This window comes from Oncorhynchus mykiss, chromosome 8 (genome assembly GCF_057628025.1).
Source record: "Oncorhynchus mykiss isolate SJ-2025 chromosome 8, ASM5762802v1, whole genome shotgun sequence".
Classification (NCBI taxonomy): Eukaryota; Metazoa; Chordata; class Actinopteri; order Salmoniformes; family Salmonidae; genus Oncorhynchus; species Oncorhynchus mykiss.
The window spans coordinates 10,775,434-10,795,863 of record NC_143029.1 but is presented as its reverse complement, the minus strand read 5'-3'; the positions used below and the strand labels follow the sequence as shown (position 1 = coordinate 10,795,863).

The window sequence follows — 20,430 nt, the reverse complement described above, 5'->3', positions numbered from 1 at the left end:
GTGGTATTTGGAAAATAACCACAGGATGGTTTTCCAATACTGTTGAAACTATTTATTAGAAGTTTTTCAATACATTTTACTATTTGTAGCTACTTTTTTAAACAAATCCCTGCAGTCAACTTGTGAAATAGGTTAGGAGATAAAGCAGATTGCGCTCTTAATTTCACTGATCACATTATTTTACATTATGAAGCTCACCGTAGTTCTCCAGAACAGTTGAGTAAGTCACATTATTTTACATTATGAAGCTCACCGTAGTTCTCCAGAACAGTTGAGCCAGTCACATTATTTTACATTATGAAGCTCACTGTAGTTCTCCAGAACAGTTGAGCCAGTCACATTATTTTACATTATGAAGCTCACTGTAGTTCTCCAGAACAGTTGAGCCAGTCACATTATTTTACATTATGAAGCTCACCGTAGTTCTCCAGAACAGTTGAGCCAGTCACATTATTTTACATTATGAAGCTCACCGTAGTTCTCCAGAACAGTTGAGTCAGTCACATTATTTTACATTATGAAGCTGACCGTAGTTCCCCAGAACAGTTGAGCCAGTCACATTATTTTACATTATGAAGCTCACCGTAGTTCTCCAGAACAGTTGAGCCAGTCACATTATTTTACATTATGAAGCTCACTGTAGTTCTCCAGAACAGTTGAGCCAGTCACATTATTTTACATTATGAAGCTCACTGTAGTTCTCCAGAACAGTTGAGCCAGTCACATTATTTTACATTATGAAGCTCACCGTAGTTCTCCAGAACAGTTGAGCCAGTCACATTATTTTACATTATGAAGCTCACTGTAGTTCTCCAGAACAGTTGAGCCAGTCACATTATTTTACATTATGAAGCTCACTGTAGTTCTCCAGAACAGTTGAGCCAGTCACATTATTTTACATTATGAAGCTCACCGTAGTTCTCCAGAACAGTTGAGCCAGTCACATTATTTTACATTATGAAGCTCACCGTAGTTCTCCAGAACAGTTGAGTCAGTCACATGTTTGTTTGTCAACATCACAACAGGAGAAAGCGGGAGCAGGTGAGTCCAGCTGTGTATTGACAGAGGTCGTGTTTTATATTGAAAGTCAGTGTGTTTTTGCTTCAATAGAGTGATCAGGGACATGCAACTATAGTTTTCCTTCACAGAAAATACATTAGTGCAACACATTCGGCAGAAAATAGCTACCTTTTCATCAGATCACAACAGAAGTGCAACGCTATTTGCGAGCCGTTTCAGGAAGCTAGGCGTATGTCACACGTCACCACCACAGATAAAACAATGACAGATATTTCACGGGATGTATAAAATGTCAAGCCACTGCTTGGCGTTTCCACTCACTACCAAATATGGTAATGAGAGGAAGCCCAGTGTCCAGAGAAGACGGAATGAGATGGATTTTGGCCGACATTCTGCAAATGTTCTCATCGATGAAACATTTGATCTCAATACAGTTATCTTTTCTCAAAAACTAGAATCTGTTACAAACAGAGTGGCCACATTTTTGTAGACTTTACCCTTTGACAACGTTTTTTTTTTTAAATTGCATTGCTTAGAAGGAGTGCAAAGGACAATTTTAGTTACAGTATTGCACACGCGCACTTCAGAGTAGGTGTTCCCTAACGGAAATATGCAAATATATGCTTGAACGCTCCAATAAGATCTCACTAGCTCGTGCTTGGCTCTGCCCACCTTGCTTGTTCTGCCCACTACGACGAATTTGATCCCGTTGAAAATGACATGCTGAGGTTTATCTTGGGTTAGTTTTTTAAAAAATGTGCTCAGGTATTGTGCCTGGCAGACCATACACAAGCTCCATCAGTCTGGACCTTCCCTTTCTGATCACAGGCCTCACCAAGTTTGAACCTGACTGGTGCTACGGCCTCATCAAGCGGCGCTTCAGACAGACCAGAGTGAACACTGTCAGAGATTCCAGGTGTGGTGAAGGACAACACTGACAGGGGTCAATATCCCACAGCTGGTTGGACTGGAAGACGGCACGGTGCTGGTGGAAAGATACGGCTGTCAACACCTGACTCTGTACTTCAGGCCACTGCCACATATCAAGCAGTACCAGCACTTCAGATGAATATCATTTTCATTGTAGAAAGGTTATCATTATCTAACCTTGGGAAGGTGAATTGATGTTATGCAAGGTTGTAAATGTCTTACATTTTTGTTGGGACTATTTTGTGTTTTACAGCGTCACAGCTCTGGAACCTGGTGTTGTTGTCGCCAAGGAGCGTTGGGACTCAATCAAGACCAGGTTTCAGCTGCTGCACAACGCTGACATCCTTCCTCCCATAGATGGTCTGCCTGTACAAGCACCACCTGGACTGGACACAACTAAACAAACGTATCATCTTTGAGAAGATCAGGGAGTTTTGTGACGGAGGCCATGGACATCCCATGCCTCTCACCAAAGTCAAGGGCAGGACCGAGGCAGGCTCTCCGCATACAGATTCCGTTGTTCAGGCGTGGGGCAGACGAACCAGTTCATTACTGGGGCGAGTTCCCACTCATCCGGACTATCTGCAGTGACTCTATGCACAGTCACATGACCTTTTCCTAACACACAAAGGTTGCTGCTACTATTTTCACCGTGCTGTTCAGCCACTTTATCCCTGATTGTATGCGTATAACTACCTCATCTATCACCAGGGTCTCTGATATGGTTCTTGATATGGTTCTTGTATATTATTTTGTTCTTTCTCTACTGATACTGTTTTTTGATCTGGACACTTTCTAGTTTTGATATCGTTACTATCAGTGTATCAGTGGTGGAAAAAGTACCTAATTCTCATACCAGAGTCAGAGTAAAGATGCCTTAACAGAAAAGTAAACGTGAAAGTCACCCAGTAAAATACTACTTGAGTAAGTCTAAATGTATTTGGTTTTATCAAAAATAAATGAAGTTGCTAAAATATACTTAGTATCAAAACTAAAAAGTATGAATAATAAAAAAAAAATCCTTATATTAAGCTACCCAGCACAAATGTCTTTATTTACAGATAGCCAGGGTACAACTCCAACACTCGGACATTATTTTCAAACAAAGCATTTGTGTTTAGTGAGTCCGCCAGATCAGAAGCAGTAGGGATGACAAGTGATGTTCTCTTGATAAGTGCGTGGATTTGACCATTTTCTGTTCTGCTAAGCTTTCAAACAAGTACTTTAGGGTGTCAGAGAAAATGTATGGAGTAGAAAGTAGTTTGTTTTTTTGAAAAGTCGCAAGGTAAAAGTTGTAAGTACAGATACCCCCCCCAAAAATCTACTTAAGTAGTCATTTAAAGTATTTTTACTTTACACCACTGGCTACTATACAAGTACGCAAGTAACCATTCCACCGTGCGGTTTACACCTACTGTAGAGACCCATTCACTTAGCTAGGCATGGCTGTGGGGTGGTTCTACTGGAGCATCTCTTTCACAAGACCCATCAAGTTAGCCGGGTGTGTCTGGGGGTGATTACTGCCATCTATTGTATTTTATATGTACAGCGCATTGGGAAAGTATTCAGACCCCTTGACTTTTTCCACATTGTTACGTTAACAGCCTTATTCTAAAATTGATTAAATAAATACTCCCCCCCCCCCCTCATCAATTTACACACAATACAATAACAAAGTGAAAAAATGTAAATAATGTTTTTCACATTTTTAAACTAAGTATTCAGACCCTTTGCTATAAGACTCAATATTGAGCTCAGGTGCATCCTGTTTCCATTGATCATCATTGACATGTTTCTACAACTTGATTGGAGTCCAGCTGTGGTAAATTCAATTGATTGGACTTGATTTGGAAAGACACACACCTGTTTATACGAGGTCTCACAGTTGACAGCGCATGTCAGAAGAACCAAGCCATGAGGTTGAAGGAATTGTCCGTAGAATTCAGAGAAGATTGTGTAAAGGCACAGACCTGGGGAAAGGTACCAAAAACATTCTGCAGCATTGAAAGTCTCCACAGTGGTCTCCATCATTCTTGAAATGGGAAAAGTTTGGAAGCACCAAGAATTTTCCTAGAGCTGGCCGCCCGGACAAACTGAGCAATCGGGGGAGAAGGGCCTTTGTCAGGGAAGTGGTCAACAACCCGATGGTCACTGACAGAGCTCTAGAGTTCCTCTGTGGAGATGGCAGAAACTTCCCGAAGGACAACCATCTCTGGTGAACTCCACCAATCAGGCCTTTATGGTAGATTCACCAAACGGAAGCCACTCATCAGTAAAAGGCGCGACAGCCCACTTGGAGTTTGCCAAAAGGCACCAAAAGAATCTCAGACCATGAGAAACAAGATTCTCTGGTCTAATGAAAAAAAGATTGAACTCTGTGGCCTGAACGCCAAGCGTCATGACTGGAGGAAACCTAGCACCATCACTACAGTGAAGCATGGTGGTGGCAGCACTGGGAGACTAGTCAGGATCGAGGCAAAGATGAACAGATCAAAGTACAGAGAGATCCTTGATAAAATCCTGCTCCAGAGCGCTCAGAACCTCAGACTGGGATGAATGTTAACCTTCCAAACAGGACTACGGCCCTAAGCACACAGCGAAGACAACGCAGGAGTGGCTTCGGGACAAGTCTCTGAAAGTCCTTGAGTGGCCCAGCCAGAGCCCGGACTTGAACCCGATCTAACATCTCTGGAGAGACCTGAAAAACAGCTGTGCAGCAACGCTCCCAATCCAACCTGACAGAGGTTGAGAGGATTTGCAGAGAAGAATGGGGTTAACTCCCCAAATACGGGTGTGCCAAGCTTGTAACGTCATACCCAAGAAGACTCGATGCTGTAATCGCTGCCAGAGGTGTTTCAACAAAGTACTGAGTAAAGGGTCTGAATACTTATGTAAATGTGATCATTTTATTTGTATAAATAAGCAAATATTTTTTTTAAAACTGTTTTTGCTATATCATTATAGGGTATTGTTTGTAGATTGATAAGGGGGGAAAAACAATTTAATCAATTTTAGAATAAGGCTGTAAAGTAATAAAAAAAATGAAAAAGCCTTGGGGTCTGAATACAGTCCCAAAACACTGTACATGTATAACTTTATGAGCTGGATTGCCTGTCTTTGCAATTAGCTTATTTTGGTTTGGTTTAGTTAGCAGCCTCCATTGAAATTCACTATTACTCTGGTAATAGATGCCCAATGGGCTTTGTTGCTTTTGTTGGCAGCCCCTTGTGTACTAAACTGGTAATACCGTATATCCCGCTATGAGAGAAGGACAACATGACGATATGTAAATCTGGATACCACCCAACCCTACTAACAATATCACCAGGCTGTAATTCTGAAGGGATGTTCACCCCTATTCAACCATGTTGGTGTGGTCAGTGTTACACCACTATAATAAATTATCTCTGGGAATGTACCATCTGTGTGGGGGGGGGGATATAGGTGTGACTTTATAGTGGCTTGTCCGACTGAGTTCAGATGAACTCCACTAAGAATTACATCTGTTAAACAGGCAACAGGCAACCCCCCCCCTCCCCTGTAAAAATACATGAACTGCAGCTACAAAAGTTTGCCACTTTGATCATGGCCTCATCCAATCCAGGGAACACAAAATCTGTGTTGTCTAAAGCCGATGTTGTAACAACAAAAATATATAATATTCTGTACTTTAAAATGTTTAAATCTAACCAGATTCCTTTATAGTGCATGGGACCAGGGCACAGAAAGAACACCATTGTGAGAAACTCAGACCCTGGAAAAGGATTTGTGTGACTAATAATTGAGCCGGTTCCCTCCACTGCCACACAGCACCAGAGAGAGAGAGAAGAATGGAAGTACACAGTGCAGACACCACACAATCACCACTGTTGTACTGGGCACTTCATAAGGATTCAGATTCCCTACCCTTCTCCTTGACGTTTCCTATTCAACCTGCCACAACTCTATGGTTGTATCCCAAATGGCACCCTATTCCCTATGGGTCCTGGTCAAAGGTAGTGCGCAATATTTGAAATAGGGTGCTATTTAATGACTTCTTAGATAGATGGGGAAAGTGCTTATTGTTGCAGGTGTGTGGGAATAATGCGATAGCGTCATTGAAAAGACAAAACCTACACACTGGTCTTGCTTGTTTCATTTTGAATTAAAACAAGTGGCATGAGCAAGAGCAGAGTGCTGGTTTCTCTTTTCTTTGAAGGACATGGCCTGCGTGAACAGAACAGATTAACTTCATTGCCAGGCCAGCTGTATGATGTAAAAAGAACATTCAAGAAGAGAGTGTGGGAGAGAAAATAGTCTCCCTAGCTTCCTGGTAAATGGCTGGCATCTATTTGGAGTTCAGGAACTGAAATGTCAGGAGGCAGACAAAGAAGAAGACACTCAGAATGCCCAGTTCAGCGGAAGATTCTAAGCTCTTCAATATTCCATCATTACTTTAAAACTGGACAGCAAACTTGGGCTTCCACATTTGCAAGCAAATGTGCTTGGTTGAACAAGAGTATTATAATAGTATAATTGTGTTCATACATTAACCTCTGGGAGATGTGATTCAATGAAGGTCCCCTCAATAAAACAGCCTATATTTTTAGCAGGACGAGACAAGTAGACGCAGTATGAAAAAGAAACTGCTGGCTAGGCCCTCTACAGCAAATATATTTCCTTGTTGACAACTCATTTTAGAAATTCTCACTTGATGCGATCTCCCAGAAAATTTGGTAACCAGTTTTGAGAAATCACAAACATCCCAATATAGTCTGGGTATATCTTTAAAACAACTATATCTTTAAGAAGCAGGAGAGCAGTGAGTCGTCTTACCTTCACCCATTGGGACTTCATAGGTGGCGTTGAGAGATCCCTCTGGCATGACACTGCGGCCTCGGGAACTGCAAGAACACATGACGATGCAGGATTAGGACAGCGAATGAAAGCCCTCGTCAGATCCCCCTGTCAAGAGACTAGAGGACCACAGTTAAAAATCACCCATCTTGTGACATACTACTGCTGTGCACAGCTGCTGACCAGAGTCTTGACAGCTCATCAATCCCACAACGCACCATTACAGGAAGTGCCATAATCCTCCTTTCCCCCAAAAGAGGAAGTACAGGTCTGCTCACTAAGGTAATTATGCGTGGGAAAGTCGTCAGTTGTCATTTGAAACAAAATGTGTTTTTTTTACAGTGTAGGTGTTATCTTAGCTGCTGTGGCCTGGAAAAGCACTAGAAACTGAGATATCATGTTTTTCCAGCTGGACATTTTTAACAGACAAAGAAAAATCGTACCTAGACTGATTTATGGAGAACTCTAGACAGAACTTGGATATATCATCGCCACTCGACATTGCAAATCATGCAGGTGTTTCAGCGAGCCGGTTTAACAGCTCCCCTAACTCTTAACCATGCTGAACACAGCAGGAGAAATTCAACTTAACCTCAGTATGTATTAGAAATAAAATAAGTTCCAAATCCTGTGAATAATTGCCTCAAGCTGCCGCAAAATTGTTATTTTTATTGCACAAACTTTTAAAAGTTTATAAAATAGCTCTAATGATTTGTAACTTGGCAAAGAATCCCCACTCAGCAATATATCAATTGACTCCCATTTAAAACAAATCCTAAAATAAACTAAAAATGTAGATCCCACGGGCCACGGCAGGCCAAACTTTCCTTGGAGACCAAGGTGTTTGCCAGCCTAATAAGTACATATTAAATAGTCCGTATATAATTACTGTGGTCCAATGTGCCTCTTCATGTGGTCTGAGAAAACAGATTCCACCAATGTCTTTATGGTTCTTCCTACATCTTGAATGTCCACCAGACTACTTAGGGGGCATTCAAAAGAATCCAAGAAGTGAATCCATCTCACATCTTCAAGGGTCTTTAAGCTGTTACTTCATGCCACTAATGCCAGGCTTTCCAACCAACCACAAACTCCAGTTTACTTTTCTAACAGTCCCATCTTCCATGGTGTGACAGACAACACAGTAGAAATATGCTTCTTGTAAGGTATTGTCCATGACTTCTGGCTTTGTCTGTCTGGGTGGCTGTCTCAGTCCACAGTGCTATTCACACTGTGCAAGTTTGGCAAAACACTACATTTTCCACACACAGGACTAACTTACTTGATTTTCCACAGGGCAAGAAAGCAATAAATTAGGGGCACTGACACAGCTACTTCTCCAATCCAAATTTCCTCTCACTCCTCCCTTCAGTCATTTAAAAAGGTTGAGGGCACAGTGGATTGACGCAGTCAGGCCCTCGGTGAGCTCAAAGCACCATTGCCCTTGTATAAGGTGGGTCTGCAGGCAGCCTATTCATCTGTTATGCTTGGGGTGCAGCCAATGCAATTACAGTGGGCCAATATTTATTTATCACACCATTTTATTACACCTTTAAGCACTTTCTGCTTGCTCTCACCTCAGACAACTCTGAGCAGCACTAAACCATTAACGTAAATTGTTACAGAAAGCAGTGCTTGACTTGGACTGAAATAGGTGCCAGTACTCATGTTGGGTGCCAGGGCTGTTTATATTTAGGTCCAGGAGCTCCACTAAACTTTAGAGCTAATATTCTATAAGAGGAACAGGAGCTCAAGCAGAACATGAGGTGCCGGTACTCCTCTCCGGTGAGCTCCTGCCCAAGTCAAGCACTGACAAAAAGTATATTGCGCATGAAGTCTGAACAATATTGCACCAGGGAAATTGTATTTTGTTTATAAGAATTGTGGACTGACAATTTCACACAATATGAGTAGTTACTACAACCAAAAAGTATTGTGCTAAAAATCTGTTTGAATTCATGAAGTAAAAAACAAAAAAAGTATTGTGAAACAAAAATGGAACTCAAATGCCTTTTAATTCAAACATAATAGAACATTTTCAATGCACATCCTGGGATCTTGGTTAGTGGTGTTGGTTGAATGAGGGCTTGTAAAGCTCTATTGGTGTTGGTTGAATGGGGGCTTGTAAAGCTCTATTGGTGTTGGTGGAATGGGGGCTTGTAAAGCTCTATTGGTGTTGGTTGAATGAGGGCTTGTAAAGCTCTATTGGTGTTGGTTGAATGGGGGCTTGTAAAGCTCTATTGGTGTTGGTTGAATGAGGGCTTGTAAAGCTCTATTGGTGTTGGTTGAATGAGGGCTTGTAAAGCTCTATTGGTGTTGGTTGAATGGGGGCTTGTAAAGCTCTATTGGTGTTGGTTGAATGGGGGCTTGTAAAGCTCTATTGGTGTTGGTTGAATGGGGGCTTGTAAAGCTCTATTGGTGTTGGTTGAATGGGGGCTTGTAAAGCTCTATTGGTGTTGGTTGAATGGGGGCTTGTAAAGCTCTATTGGTGTTGGTTGAATGAGGGCTTGTAAAGCTCTATTGGTGTTGGTTGAATGGGGGCTTGTAAAGCTCTATTGGTGTTGGTTGAATGGGGGCTTGTAAAGCTCTATTGGTGTTGGTTGAATGGGGGCTTGTAAAGCTCTATTGGTGTTGGTTGAATGGGGGCTTGTAAAGCTCTATTGGTGTTAGTTGAATGAGGGCTTGTAAAGCTCTATTGGTGTTGGTTGAATGAGGGCTTGTAAAGCTCTATTGGTTTTTGGTTAAATAAGTGCTTCTGTGAAGCTGTAATGGTTTTGGTTGAATAAAGGCATTTAAAATAGTCAGAAAACATGAACGCAACATAATTGAGCAACTAAATAATTGGGTATGATATTGTAAATGTGTGTGATTACAAATGAGTAAAAGACGTATTAGAAATTGGGTGGTTCGAGCCCTGGATGCTGATTGGCTGACAGCTGTGGTATATCAGACCGTACACCACAGGTATGACAAAACATTTATTTTTTCTGCTCTAATTACATTGGTAACCAGTTTATAAATTGCAATAAGGCACCTCTGGGATTTGTGGTATATGGCTAATATACCACGGCTAAGGGCTGTGTCCACGCACTCCGCATTGCGCCGTGGCTATGAACAGCCCTTAGCTGTGGTATATTGGACATATACACCACACTCCCCCAGGCCGTATTACTTAATTTTACCATAGCTGCAACAGTCAAATGTCTCAAAAACATTACGATGATGTGTGTGGACACCAAGATGTCGATGTGTGTGTCGATTAAAGGGGATTGATTAATTAAAACTTTTTAAAAACCTGTACAAGTGTGAGGTGTGAAATGGAAATGTGCTTTTTGCATATCCTCAACTCCCTCGAAGAGTGGGGTCCCAGCCAGGGATCAGCCATTACTGACGGCGACCATGGAGCAATTCTGTTTAAGGCGACAGATTTTTCACCTTGTAACCTTTTGGTTACTAGCACAGCGTTCTAACCGCTAGACTTCCTGCAGTCGACATACTTAGGGCTTCAAATGATCCAATGATTAGATGTTTTTTTTTTTTTTTTTTTTTTTTTTAAATACGCTAAAACATTGATTATAATTTGTTTTACTATCCTTTTAATACAGTTATGTCGATGGTGCCTGAGAACATGATGAAGCAGATCTGTAACAGCAGTGTGTTCCACTCAGAACAAACAGCTGAAGGAATACAACAACTAGACGTACAATTGTCCCATAATCCTCATGGTTCTCAACCATCCCCACTCAAGTAAGGCATATCATGCCATTCCACAATCATGAGTTCTGCTGGCACGAGAAACACATTGGCTGAGCTCATCCCCGGAGGCCAATCTTTTAGAGATAGTGAAACCTGGCTTTTCTTTTGCTTAGAATGATTCCTGATAAAAAAAACAGTTGGTTGCTTCATTGATGCGTAATGAAAACAAAACAGAGAAGATGGCATGATGGCGGCAGGAAAGATTCCACCTTACGTGAGCACAACTGACTCAGTAGCCTTTACTAGAAGAATGTGAAGTTTGAAATGGGACAATAGTAGCTGCAATATTCAAAGTAGTAGTTTTAAGGCTACTATAAAAAAGTAATTGGTGCACATTAATGTTATAAACGTATCGTTAATTTTATCGTTATGATTCAGTCAATTTATAATGATATGGATTTGTCCATATCGCCCAGTTCTAGTAAATTATTCCAAAAAGTGCATTACTCCTGAACAGTTTGAACAACGTTGAAAGATGTTTTTTTAAACGTACTGAAAAAACTAAATGACCTGTATTATGTTGATAAGAATTGTAGATTGGAATTATTTCTGACAATATGAGTGGTTAAAACAAAGTCAATGTTTCTTGTGTTGAAAGAAACAATGTTTGGATTCAGTCACTCAAACACAAAACGGAACTCAATTGCCTATTGATATAAAGTACTAGAACATTTTCAATACACTTCCTGGGATCTTGGTTAGTGGGTTTGGTTGAATAAGGGTTGTGAGAAACTAATTTCAGTTACAGCCAGTAGATGTCCTTACTCAGTCACTGCCCTCAATAATGAATTGCAGTAGTGAGTGATTGTCTCCACAAAAGGTATTTAAATCGTCAGAAAACATGAACAACACATCAACATAATTGAGCAACTAAATAATTGAGTATGATATTGTTAACATGTGTGATTACAAATGAGTCAGACTAAATATACCCAGGCTGCAACAGTCAAATGTCTCAAAAAAACATTACGATGGATGAATGATGGAATAGGTCTAGTCAGATTGTTGTCTGATTTCATGCTGTCTGCATCTTTCAAAACTCATTATTTTCTTCCCATTTATAGCGACAGTGTTTTGCTAGAAGTAAATCAGAAATCACGAGGCCAAAACTGAACATCTTCCGCTAACTTTAGACACACTTATGACTAGTATAGTCAGGTGACTAGATTCTGTATCCCAGTAGAACAAATGCCCTTTAACGTCCTTGAACTGGGTCAAGTCTGTTTCACACACAGGAGGCTGCAGAGGGGAGAACGGCTCATAATAAATGGATGGAATTCCACTCCAGTCATCACCACAAGCCCGTTCTCCCCAATTAAGCTGACACCAACCTCCTGTGCTTTCTTTCACACCATGTCTGGAGGCCAATGTTACTCGTGTATATTTTGACTGGGAAAATAAACCAAAAACCCATCTCCCCTATAGCAATACCACATTGGTTTATGCACCTGTTGATTTCCTGAGGGGTCTCACTGACCAAAAGCACCGTCCAGACAGAAAAAGAGATGTCTCACAACTTTGCTAAACAGAAGTATTTATTTGGAGCTTGGTATTGAAGCCTATTAAAATCAACCATTTCAAATAAGGGGTGCTTATATTTGTCCTGGTTCACTGCATGTACAAGTGGGTAACCTTTACAGGTGTGAAATGAAAATTTGTATTTTTTTTTGCATATCCCAATTCCCCCTGGGATCACGGCCAGGGATCAGCCATTATTGACAGTGACCTTGGAGCAATCGACAGATGTTTCACCTTGTTGCTCATTTGAATTCATGAGCTGACCTTTCGGTTACTGGCCCAACGCTCTAACCGCTAGGCTACCTGCCGTCGACAAACCTACGGTATCAAATCATCCCAATTGTTTAAAAAAATTTTTTGGGGGACTATCCCTTTAACACATGCTTATGTGGAGTGTGCCTGAGAAAACATGATGAAGCAGTTCTGTAACAGCACAGTGTGTTCCACTCAGAACAAACAGCTGAAGGAATACAACTAGACATGCAATTTTCCCACACGCCTCAGGGTTTTCAACCATCAATCTGTAAATTCAATAGTCTGTAAATTCAATTTCACTGTGAGTGAGTATTGAAGCTCAAGCACACAGGTAACTGCCAAAATAAAGAACCCGTGAGTACATGAGGGATACAAAGAATATTGAAAGCGGGTGCTTCCACACAGGTGTAGTTCCTGGGTTAATTAAACTATTAACATCCCATCATGCATACAAATGCTGGGAATGTCATTATTCTGGCCATTGTTTTGTCTACCATGGCTAAAAGAAGCAATCAGTGACTTTGAAAGAGGAGATACGAAAGAGCATAGGGGGTTTAAAGTGTGTGTAGTCACCAGATCTCAACCCAAATTATGGGAGATTCTGTAGCAGCGCAGGAGTGTTTTCCACCACGATCAACAAAAACATTTTGTGGAAGAATGGTGTCGCATCCCTCCAATAAATGTACAGTCACTTGTAGAATCTATGCCAAGGTGCATTGAAGCTGTTGTGGCGGCTCGTAGTGGCCCAAAGCCCAATTAAAAAGACACTATGCTGGGGTTTCCTTTATTTTGGTAGTTACCTGTAGAACACAAGGTTCAAAAGTTGAGGAACATCCTGGGATAGTAGCCTGGGTTTCCGGCAACGCAACGTTAGATGTCCACTGGGGACTGATATGTGGGGTGCAATAAAGGGCCGGGGTGTGATAGCTTCACCCAATCACGTCCACTAACGTGTTGACATATCTACAACCGTCCATCCCTAATCAAAACTATGGGCCAGGCTTTGGGTCAAGTCCTGCATTATTCCCCTGACAATCCCTCATTTCTTCTCTGGCGAGAACACCGAAGTGGGGGCGCTTGGGAGGGGGGGGGGGGAAATCAAGATCTGCTTTGTTCCTAGTGCACATCCTTTGCCTGCGCCTCAGGGCCTGAGCCTGTTATAGAAGCTAGTATGACCAGTGAGGGAGAAGGCTTAACAAATGATATTCAAAAAGGGGGGTTGCATGGATTCCTAGATCCATGTTAGAGGAGTCAAACTCCTATTAACACCTCAATGTCAGCAGTAGATACAGGTAACTGCCCAAATAAAGGAAACACTTGAGTAAATAAGGGATACAAAGTATATTGAAAGCAGGTGCTTCCACACAGGTGTGGATCCTCAGTTAATTAAACAATTAAAATCTAATCATGCTTAGGATCATGTATAAAAATGATGGGCATGTCATTATCCTGGCTACTACCGTATGGCTATAGCATGACAATGCCCCCATCCACAGGGCATGAGTGGCCACTGAATGGTTTGATGAGCATGAAAAATGATGTAAACCATATGCCACGGCCGTCTCAGTCACTGGAACTCAACACAATTCAACACTTATGGGAGATTCTTGAGCGGCGGCTGACAAGAGGTATCCACTACCAACAGCAAATTATGGAATTTCTCATTGAAATGGAGTTTCAGACAAGAAGAATCTATGCCAATTTATGTTGGTGTTTCCTTTATTTTGGCAGTTACTTGTATGTACGACCAAGAGGTTGGAATTAAGGCTGGGCGATATATCGAATGAATTCAATGAATTAAATTAATGTTTTAGTGCGATATTCCAAATAAACATTTTTTTTTCCGTTTTTAGTAGCGTTTATGTCCCCTTGTTTTCATGTTGTCTTTTTGGTCTAGTCTCCTGAGACGTGTGCACCTTCCCATTCATTCACACACACACACACACACCAACGATGAGAGATCACTTCTTCACCTCTGTCAAGCGGCTTCAACTCACTATTTGCAATTTGGTCCAGCAGAATCGGTCATATGGACACCAAAACACGTGGAGACATTTTACTGTAATAGAGGAGAAGTTACCTTTTATAATGATACCCCTGTTTTAAGGCTCAGCTACTCAAATTGCATGCAGATCCGACACTACTAAAACACGAGTATCAATGAACATTCATTGTGGCACTAGCAGCATTTCAGCCAAAGACTGTTATACTAGCTGTCTAGTCCGTTTCATAAATGTGCAATAAGCACAAAACAATTATACTGAACAAATACATAAATGCAACCATTTCAAATATTTTACTGAGTTACAGTTCATACAAGACAATTAATTAAGCCCAAATCTATGGATTTCACTTGCCCACCCACTGAGGAGCCAGGCCCAGCCAATCAGAATGAGATTTTCCCCCACAAAAGGGCTTTATTACAGACAGAAATACTCCTCAGTTTCATCAGCTGTCCAGGTGGCTGGTCCCAGACTATCCCGCTGGTGAAGAAGATGGATGTGGAAGTCCTGGGCTGGCGTAGTTACAAGTGGTCCGCGGTTTTTAGCGTGGTTGGACGTACTGCCAAATTCTCTAAAATGATGTGGCTTATGGTAGAGAAATTAACATTAAATTCTCTGGGAACAACTCTGGTGGACATTCCTGCAGTCAGCATGCCAATTGCACACTACCTCAAAACTTGAGACATCTGTGGCATTGTGTTGTATGACAAAACTGCACATTTTAGTGTGGCCTTTTGTCCCCAGGGCAAGGTTCACCTGTGTAATGATCATGTTTCATAAGCTTCTTGATATGCCACACCTGTCAGATGGATGGGTTACCTTGGCAAAGGGGAAATGCTCACTAACAGGGATGTAAACAGATTTGCGAACAAAATTTGAGAGAAATAAGCTTTTTGGTGCGTATGAAACATTTCTGGGATATTTTATTTCAGCTCATAAAATATGGGACCAACACTTCACATGTTGTGTTTATATTTTTGTTCAATTTACAGTGCATTCGGAAAGTATTCAGACCGCTTGCCTTTTTAAACATTTTGTTACGTTTACAGCCTTACTCTAAAATGGATTCAACTGTTTCTTTTCCTCATCAATCTAGACACAATACCCCATACCGACAAAGCAAAAACAGGTATAGAAATGTTTGCAAATAAATGTTACATATTCAGACCCTTTAATCAGTACTTTGTTGAAGCAGCTTTGGCAGCGATTACAGCGTGGAGTCTTCTTGGGTATGACGCTACAAGCTTGTCACACCTGTATTTGGAGTGTTTCTCCCATTTTCTATGTAGATCCTCTCAAGCTCTGTCAGGTTGGATTGGGAGCAATGCTGTACAGCTATTTTCAGGTCTCTCCAGAGATGTTCGATCAGGTTCATAGCTGGACTCTGGCTGGGACACAAGGACATTCAGAGACTTGTCCCGAAGCCACTCCTGCGTTGTCTTCGCTGTGTGCTTAGGGTCGTTGTCCTGTTGGAAGGTAAACATTAGCCCCAGTCTGAGGTCCTTGAGCAGGTTTTCATCAAGGAGTTATTTGTACTTTGCTCCGTTCATTGTTCCCTCAATCCTGACTGGTCTCCCAGTCGCTGAAAAACATCCACACAGCATGATGCTGCCACCACTATGCTTCCCTGTAGGGATGGTGCCAGGTTTCCTCCAAATGGATATTGGCCATATACCACACCCCCTCGGGCCTTATTGCTTAAGCATATCAGCATTGGTCTTTACGCTAGCCTGAAGAGGAAACATCATGGTTCAACTTAGGCAGGATCAACTGGTGACATTTGGGGGGACTGACAGAGCTGACCCCTCAGACACAGCCGGCTGCGATTGGGAGTCCCATAGGGAGGCGCAAAATTGGCCCAGCATCGTCCGGGTTTGGCCGGGGTAGGCCTTCATTGCAAATAACAATTTGTTCTTAACCGACTTGCCTAGTTAAATAAAAGGTTAAATTAAATGTTTACAATTCTCATACACCCCAAATATTCTTATAGGAATGTCTCAACTCCAACTGAGACAAAGCCAAAATGTTGACGGTTTAGTGCAAACAAAACAAGCCAGAGGGACAGAGATGGGAAGAGAAGGAGGACAAAGCAAGAAAAGAAGGTAGCAGTGGCAGAGCTTCAACAAAAGATGCTGACTGGCTCACTTCCTGAATCCTGACAACATAACTGGTTGTAGGGTCTACGACCCATTCAATGAGTCTTTGGAATGGGTACTAACAATGAGGACCACTCTGGAAATGACCCTCATGGTTGCAAGTTAGAAGAGACTAAGGGTGTTTTTACATCTCAGCTAAATCCATTCTATGATTATCAAGAAGAATAATTTGTGTCCCAAACATCATTAGTTTGGCTTTGGTCTTCCAACAACATGCGGGAGAAAACCATAGCTGTTGTAACCGCTAGTGAACAGGTTAGATTCTGTAGCCTATATCCCTGGTAGGTTATAGCACCCTCTCCCCTAATCTGCATCAGATGCCTCAAAATGCACTGCTGCTGACAAAATGTTTCAGAGATATTAAGTTGAGGGCTACTGTGTGCATTTCATCAAATGCTCGCAGTCAAACAATCAATAATACTTCTCACCTGCTTTGAACCGCACCATGGCGCGAATGGAATCAGACCAAGACCATACTTTTTGAGCGAACCACAGTAAGTTGTTAAGTCCAAACTAACCGAACTAAGCGGGAAAAAAAAATAATATTTGTTGTGAAAGCCCCATAAGGAAGAGCAAGGATAGCAATCATTAGCTGTAATGGCATATGCAAGAGCTGCAGCTAATACAGTTAGCATGTCCATATGACTCAATACTCAAAAACCTAAGACAAAGAAGAAAACTTCAAACCTGAACTTCTTTGAAACAGCTGAAGCTTTGGGTGAGGTAAGTGTGGTGTACTCTATGCTTTACGTATGTTTTAGACCAGGGTTGGACGTTTCGATTTTTGCCCTAGCACTAAACAACGGACTCAAATAATCAAAGCTTGATGAAGAGTTGGTTATTTGAGTCAGCTGTGAAGAGCAAGGGGGGGGAACAAAAATGTACACCCAGGGAGGGCCCCAGGACAGAGTTTGGGAGAACTGTTATGTCAGAAAGCAACATTATTATGAGTTGTGCCACCCCATTGCGTTGCATATTTCTTGAGACACACTTTCAAAACGCATTGTCTAACACGCTCAGTGGCATTTCTAGTTCACAAAATGTGTATGATGTCACTACGCTTAGAAAAGCTGTAGACTATAAAAACCCTTACTGTAGGGCTTCCAGTCAACCCTTCAGATAAGGGCCGGCAGACAAAATGGGAAGTTTTTTCACTCAAACTGCCATACACGCTCGTCAAATTCCAGAAGCTTATCTTAGGGCTTCAGAGTGGCACAGCGGTCTAAGGCACTACATCTAAGTGCTAGAGGTGTCACTACAGACCCTGGTTCGATTCCAGGCTGCATCACAACCGGCCGTGATTGGAAGTCCCATAGGGCGGCGCACAATTACCCCGCCGTCGTCCAGGTTAGGCCGGGGTAAGCAGTCATTGTAAAATAAGATTGTGTTCTTAACCAACTTGCCTAGTTAAATAAAATAATGAGTGGGACCATTTTTCTGGGTAGGAGGTAAACCCCAAGTGTTAGAAATGTACTAAAAATATGCCCATGTGGTGAATCTGCCCCCTCAGTTTCAGAGGCTTCCTGTGAGAGGAAATGTGAGGATTCATCCCTAAAACTCCACTCCAATGAGGCCCTAGAGGACTCTGGGAGTGACACATTCCCCTACTGGGAAAGATGTTAGTTGATAGGCTATATATGGAATATGGACCATCACGCATTAAGCTGGAATAGATTTGCCAGTTTGCCCAGGGAGAATATATATTTTTTTTGAATGGAATGATCTTTCGTTATTATTTCAAGCATGCGTTTACATTTTCACACTAACCAGGTTTCTATCCAACCTTTTTATTCAAGTAAAGTATATGTCTGATAAAAAAAAAACAATTAAGCAAAGTCACAACAGGCCTGATGGAAACCTCGAATTTGTTTGTAAACTTTCCAAATGTAGGCAAAACGAAATACGCTAGGCAAGGTGGGATATCATTTTGTTTCTAAAATGATGGCAGTGGAAACACCTTCATGTGCAAATGCTGATATAATAACCATATCAAAGTACACTTGAGAGTCACCAGATGACACGACTCAGGAAAAACATGCAGTTTATTAGGCTACAGATGAAATAAGTTATGATGAACTTCACGGGGTGGTGAAAGTGCAGTGATGAGCTTGATGCTCATTGTCAAAAAAAAAATAATCGAGGGTCTTATTCTGGTGACATGATGATCGTTGATTGCCTGCCTTTTGACAAATAAAAATGACCTTGCTATTTTGTCCATAATCATTTCATCATGTAGGTACTGTAGCCTACCCGCAAAACCAGAGTGGGCACATTTGCTATGTTGGGGAGAGGGGATGATCAGAAGTAAAAATTTGATTGAAAGACTTTTAAGACATTGTATTTTTAAACCGCAAAACTAATGTTTATGTGAACTACGTCATCAGGCAAACCTTTCCCACAACAATTAAATTTAATGGAAACATCTCTGCTGGGAAAATGCCATTTTAGAATATTTGCAATTTGTTGGATGGAAACTTAGACATGAAAATGGAGTATACAAATCAATTCTGTATTATCATAGGATGTCATTGATTTTATTATTGGTATCAAATTGGTAGTTACAGTCTTGTCTCATTGCTGCAACTCCCATATGGACTTGGGAGAGGCGAAGGTCGAGAGCCGTGAGCCCTCCGGAACACAACCCAACCACTGCTTCTTGAAACAACGCCCACTGAACCCTTAAGCCAACCACACCAACGTGTCAGAGGAAACACCATACACCTGGCAACCGTGCACTGCGCCCGGCCTGCCACAGGAGTCGCTAGTGCGCAATGAGACAAGAGCATCCCCTGCCGGCCAAACCCTCCCCTAACCCGGACGACGCTGGGCCGATTGTGCGCCACCCCATGGGTCTCCTGGTCGCGGCCGGCTGCGACTTGAACCAGGATCTCTAGTGGCACAGCTAGCACTGATACAGTGCTTTAGACAACTGCGCCACTCGGGAGGCCCAGTTATTGATTTTTCTAAATTGTATTTATTTATTTGGCTGAAGACTAATCTACATTTTGAGAGCTTTTGTTTTGCCTCAAGATGGAGGCCATTCTATTTTTTGGTGTGTTTTTGGTTCATGTGTTGCTACATCTAAGACTGCTTCAAGTCTGAACATGAGAAATGGAACTGGCCAACAAAAGCCTTACACGTAAAATCATGATACGAGGCAGATCATGGAATGGAACCATTTCATAATCATGAGTTCTGCTGGCAGGAGATACACATTGGCTGAGCTCATCCCTGGCGGCAAATCGTTTCGAGATTGTGAAACCTGTATTTTCTTCTGCTTAGAATGATTCTTGATAAGAACAGTTTGTTGTTCGTTTCAACATTTGGACAATTTGAGAGTCACTGACGTCATTGATGAGCAATGAAAACAAAAGACAAGATGGAAGCAGCAAAAATTCCACACCTCAAATGAGCACAACTGACTCTTTGGAGGCAGGTCTTGTTGCTTGTTATTGTCCTTTGACAAGACAAGACATGTACTAAGAAGCCTTCACAGTTGACAAGATGTGGGTGTCTTTTCACAAGTGCTGTGATCATTTTTAAAAGCAGTGCCACATCATTCAAACAGCACTTCACCCGACACTTAAATATTTTCCCAAAAACTGTGAACAAACTTACCCTATGCTTACGATGTAGTCTACTTGCTTTGCATCCCACTTTCTTAAAATACATTTTTTTTAAAGTCACCATACACATGCACCACCATTCATTCAATTACCAATAACATACCTAGCTCAGTGCAAACCTGATACACAACTCCAGTCATTTAGAAGATACATCTAATTACCAAAGATTCACTTTGGAAAGTGCACTGATGGCTCCAGGAATTATCTTGTGGGGTCCACTTAGGGCCTGTTTCCTGGACATAGTTCATTGCTGGACCTGGACTAAAAAGCACTTTGGGAGTCTCCATTCAACAAGTCCAGGACTACACTGAAGCTGTTCTGGGGAAACTG

The 20,430-nt window shown here is 41.7% G+C and overlaps 1 protein-coding gene across 3 annotated transcripts in view; it reads right to left on the bottom strand.

The window, feature by feature from the left end:
- plekhg3 (pleckstrin homology and RhoGEF domain containing G3) overlaps positions 1 to 20,430 on the bottom strand; it is a 115,517-nt gene that overhangs the window by 85,676 nt on the left and 9,411 nt on the right. For all 3 annotated transcript variants that reach the window (XM_036984732.2, XM_090242553.1, XM_090242554.1), the window contains exon 2: positions 6,766 to 6,833. In XM_036984732.2, coding sequence (XP_036840627.2) covers positions 6,766 to 6,814 — 49 coding nt within the window. In that variant the 5' untranslated portion in view covers positions 6,815 to 6,833. The remainder of the gene's footprint in view (positions 1 to 6,765; positions 6,834 to 20,430) is intronic.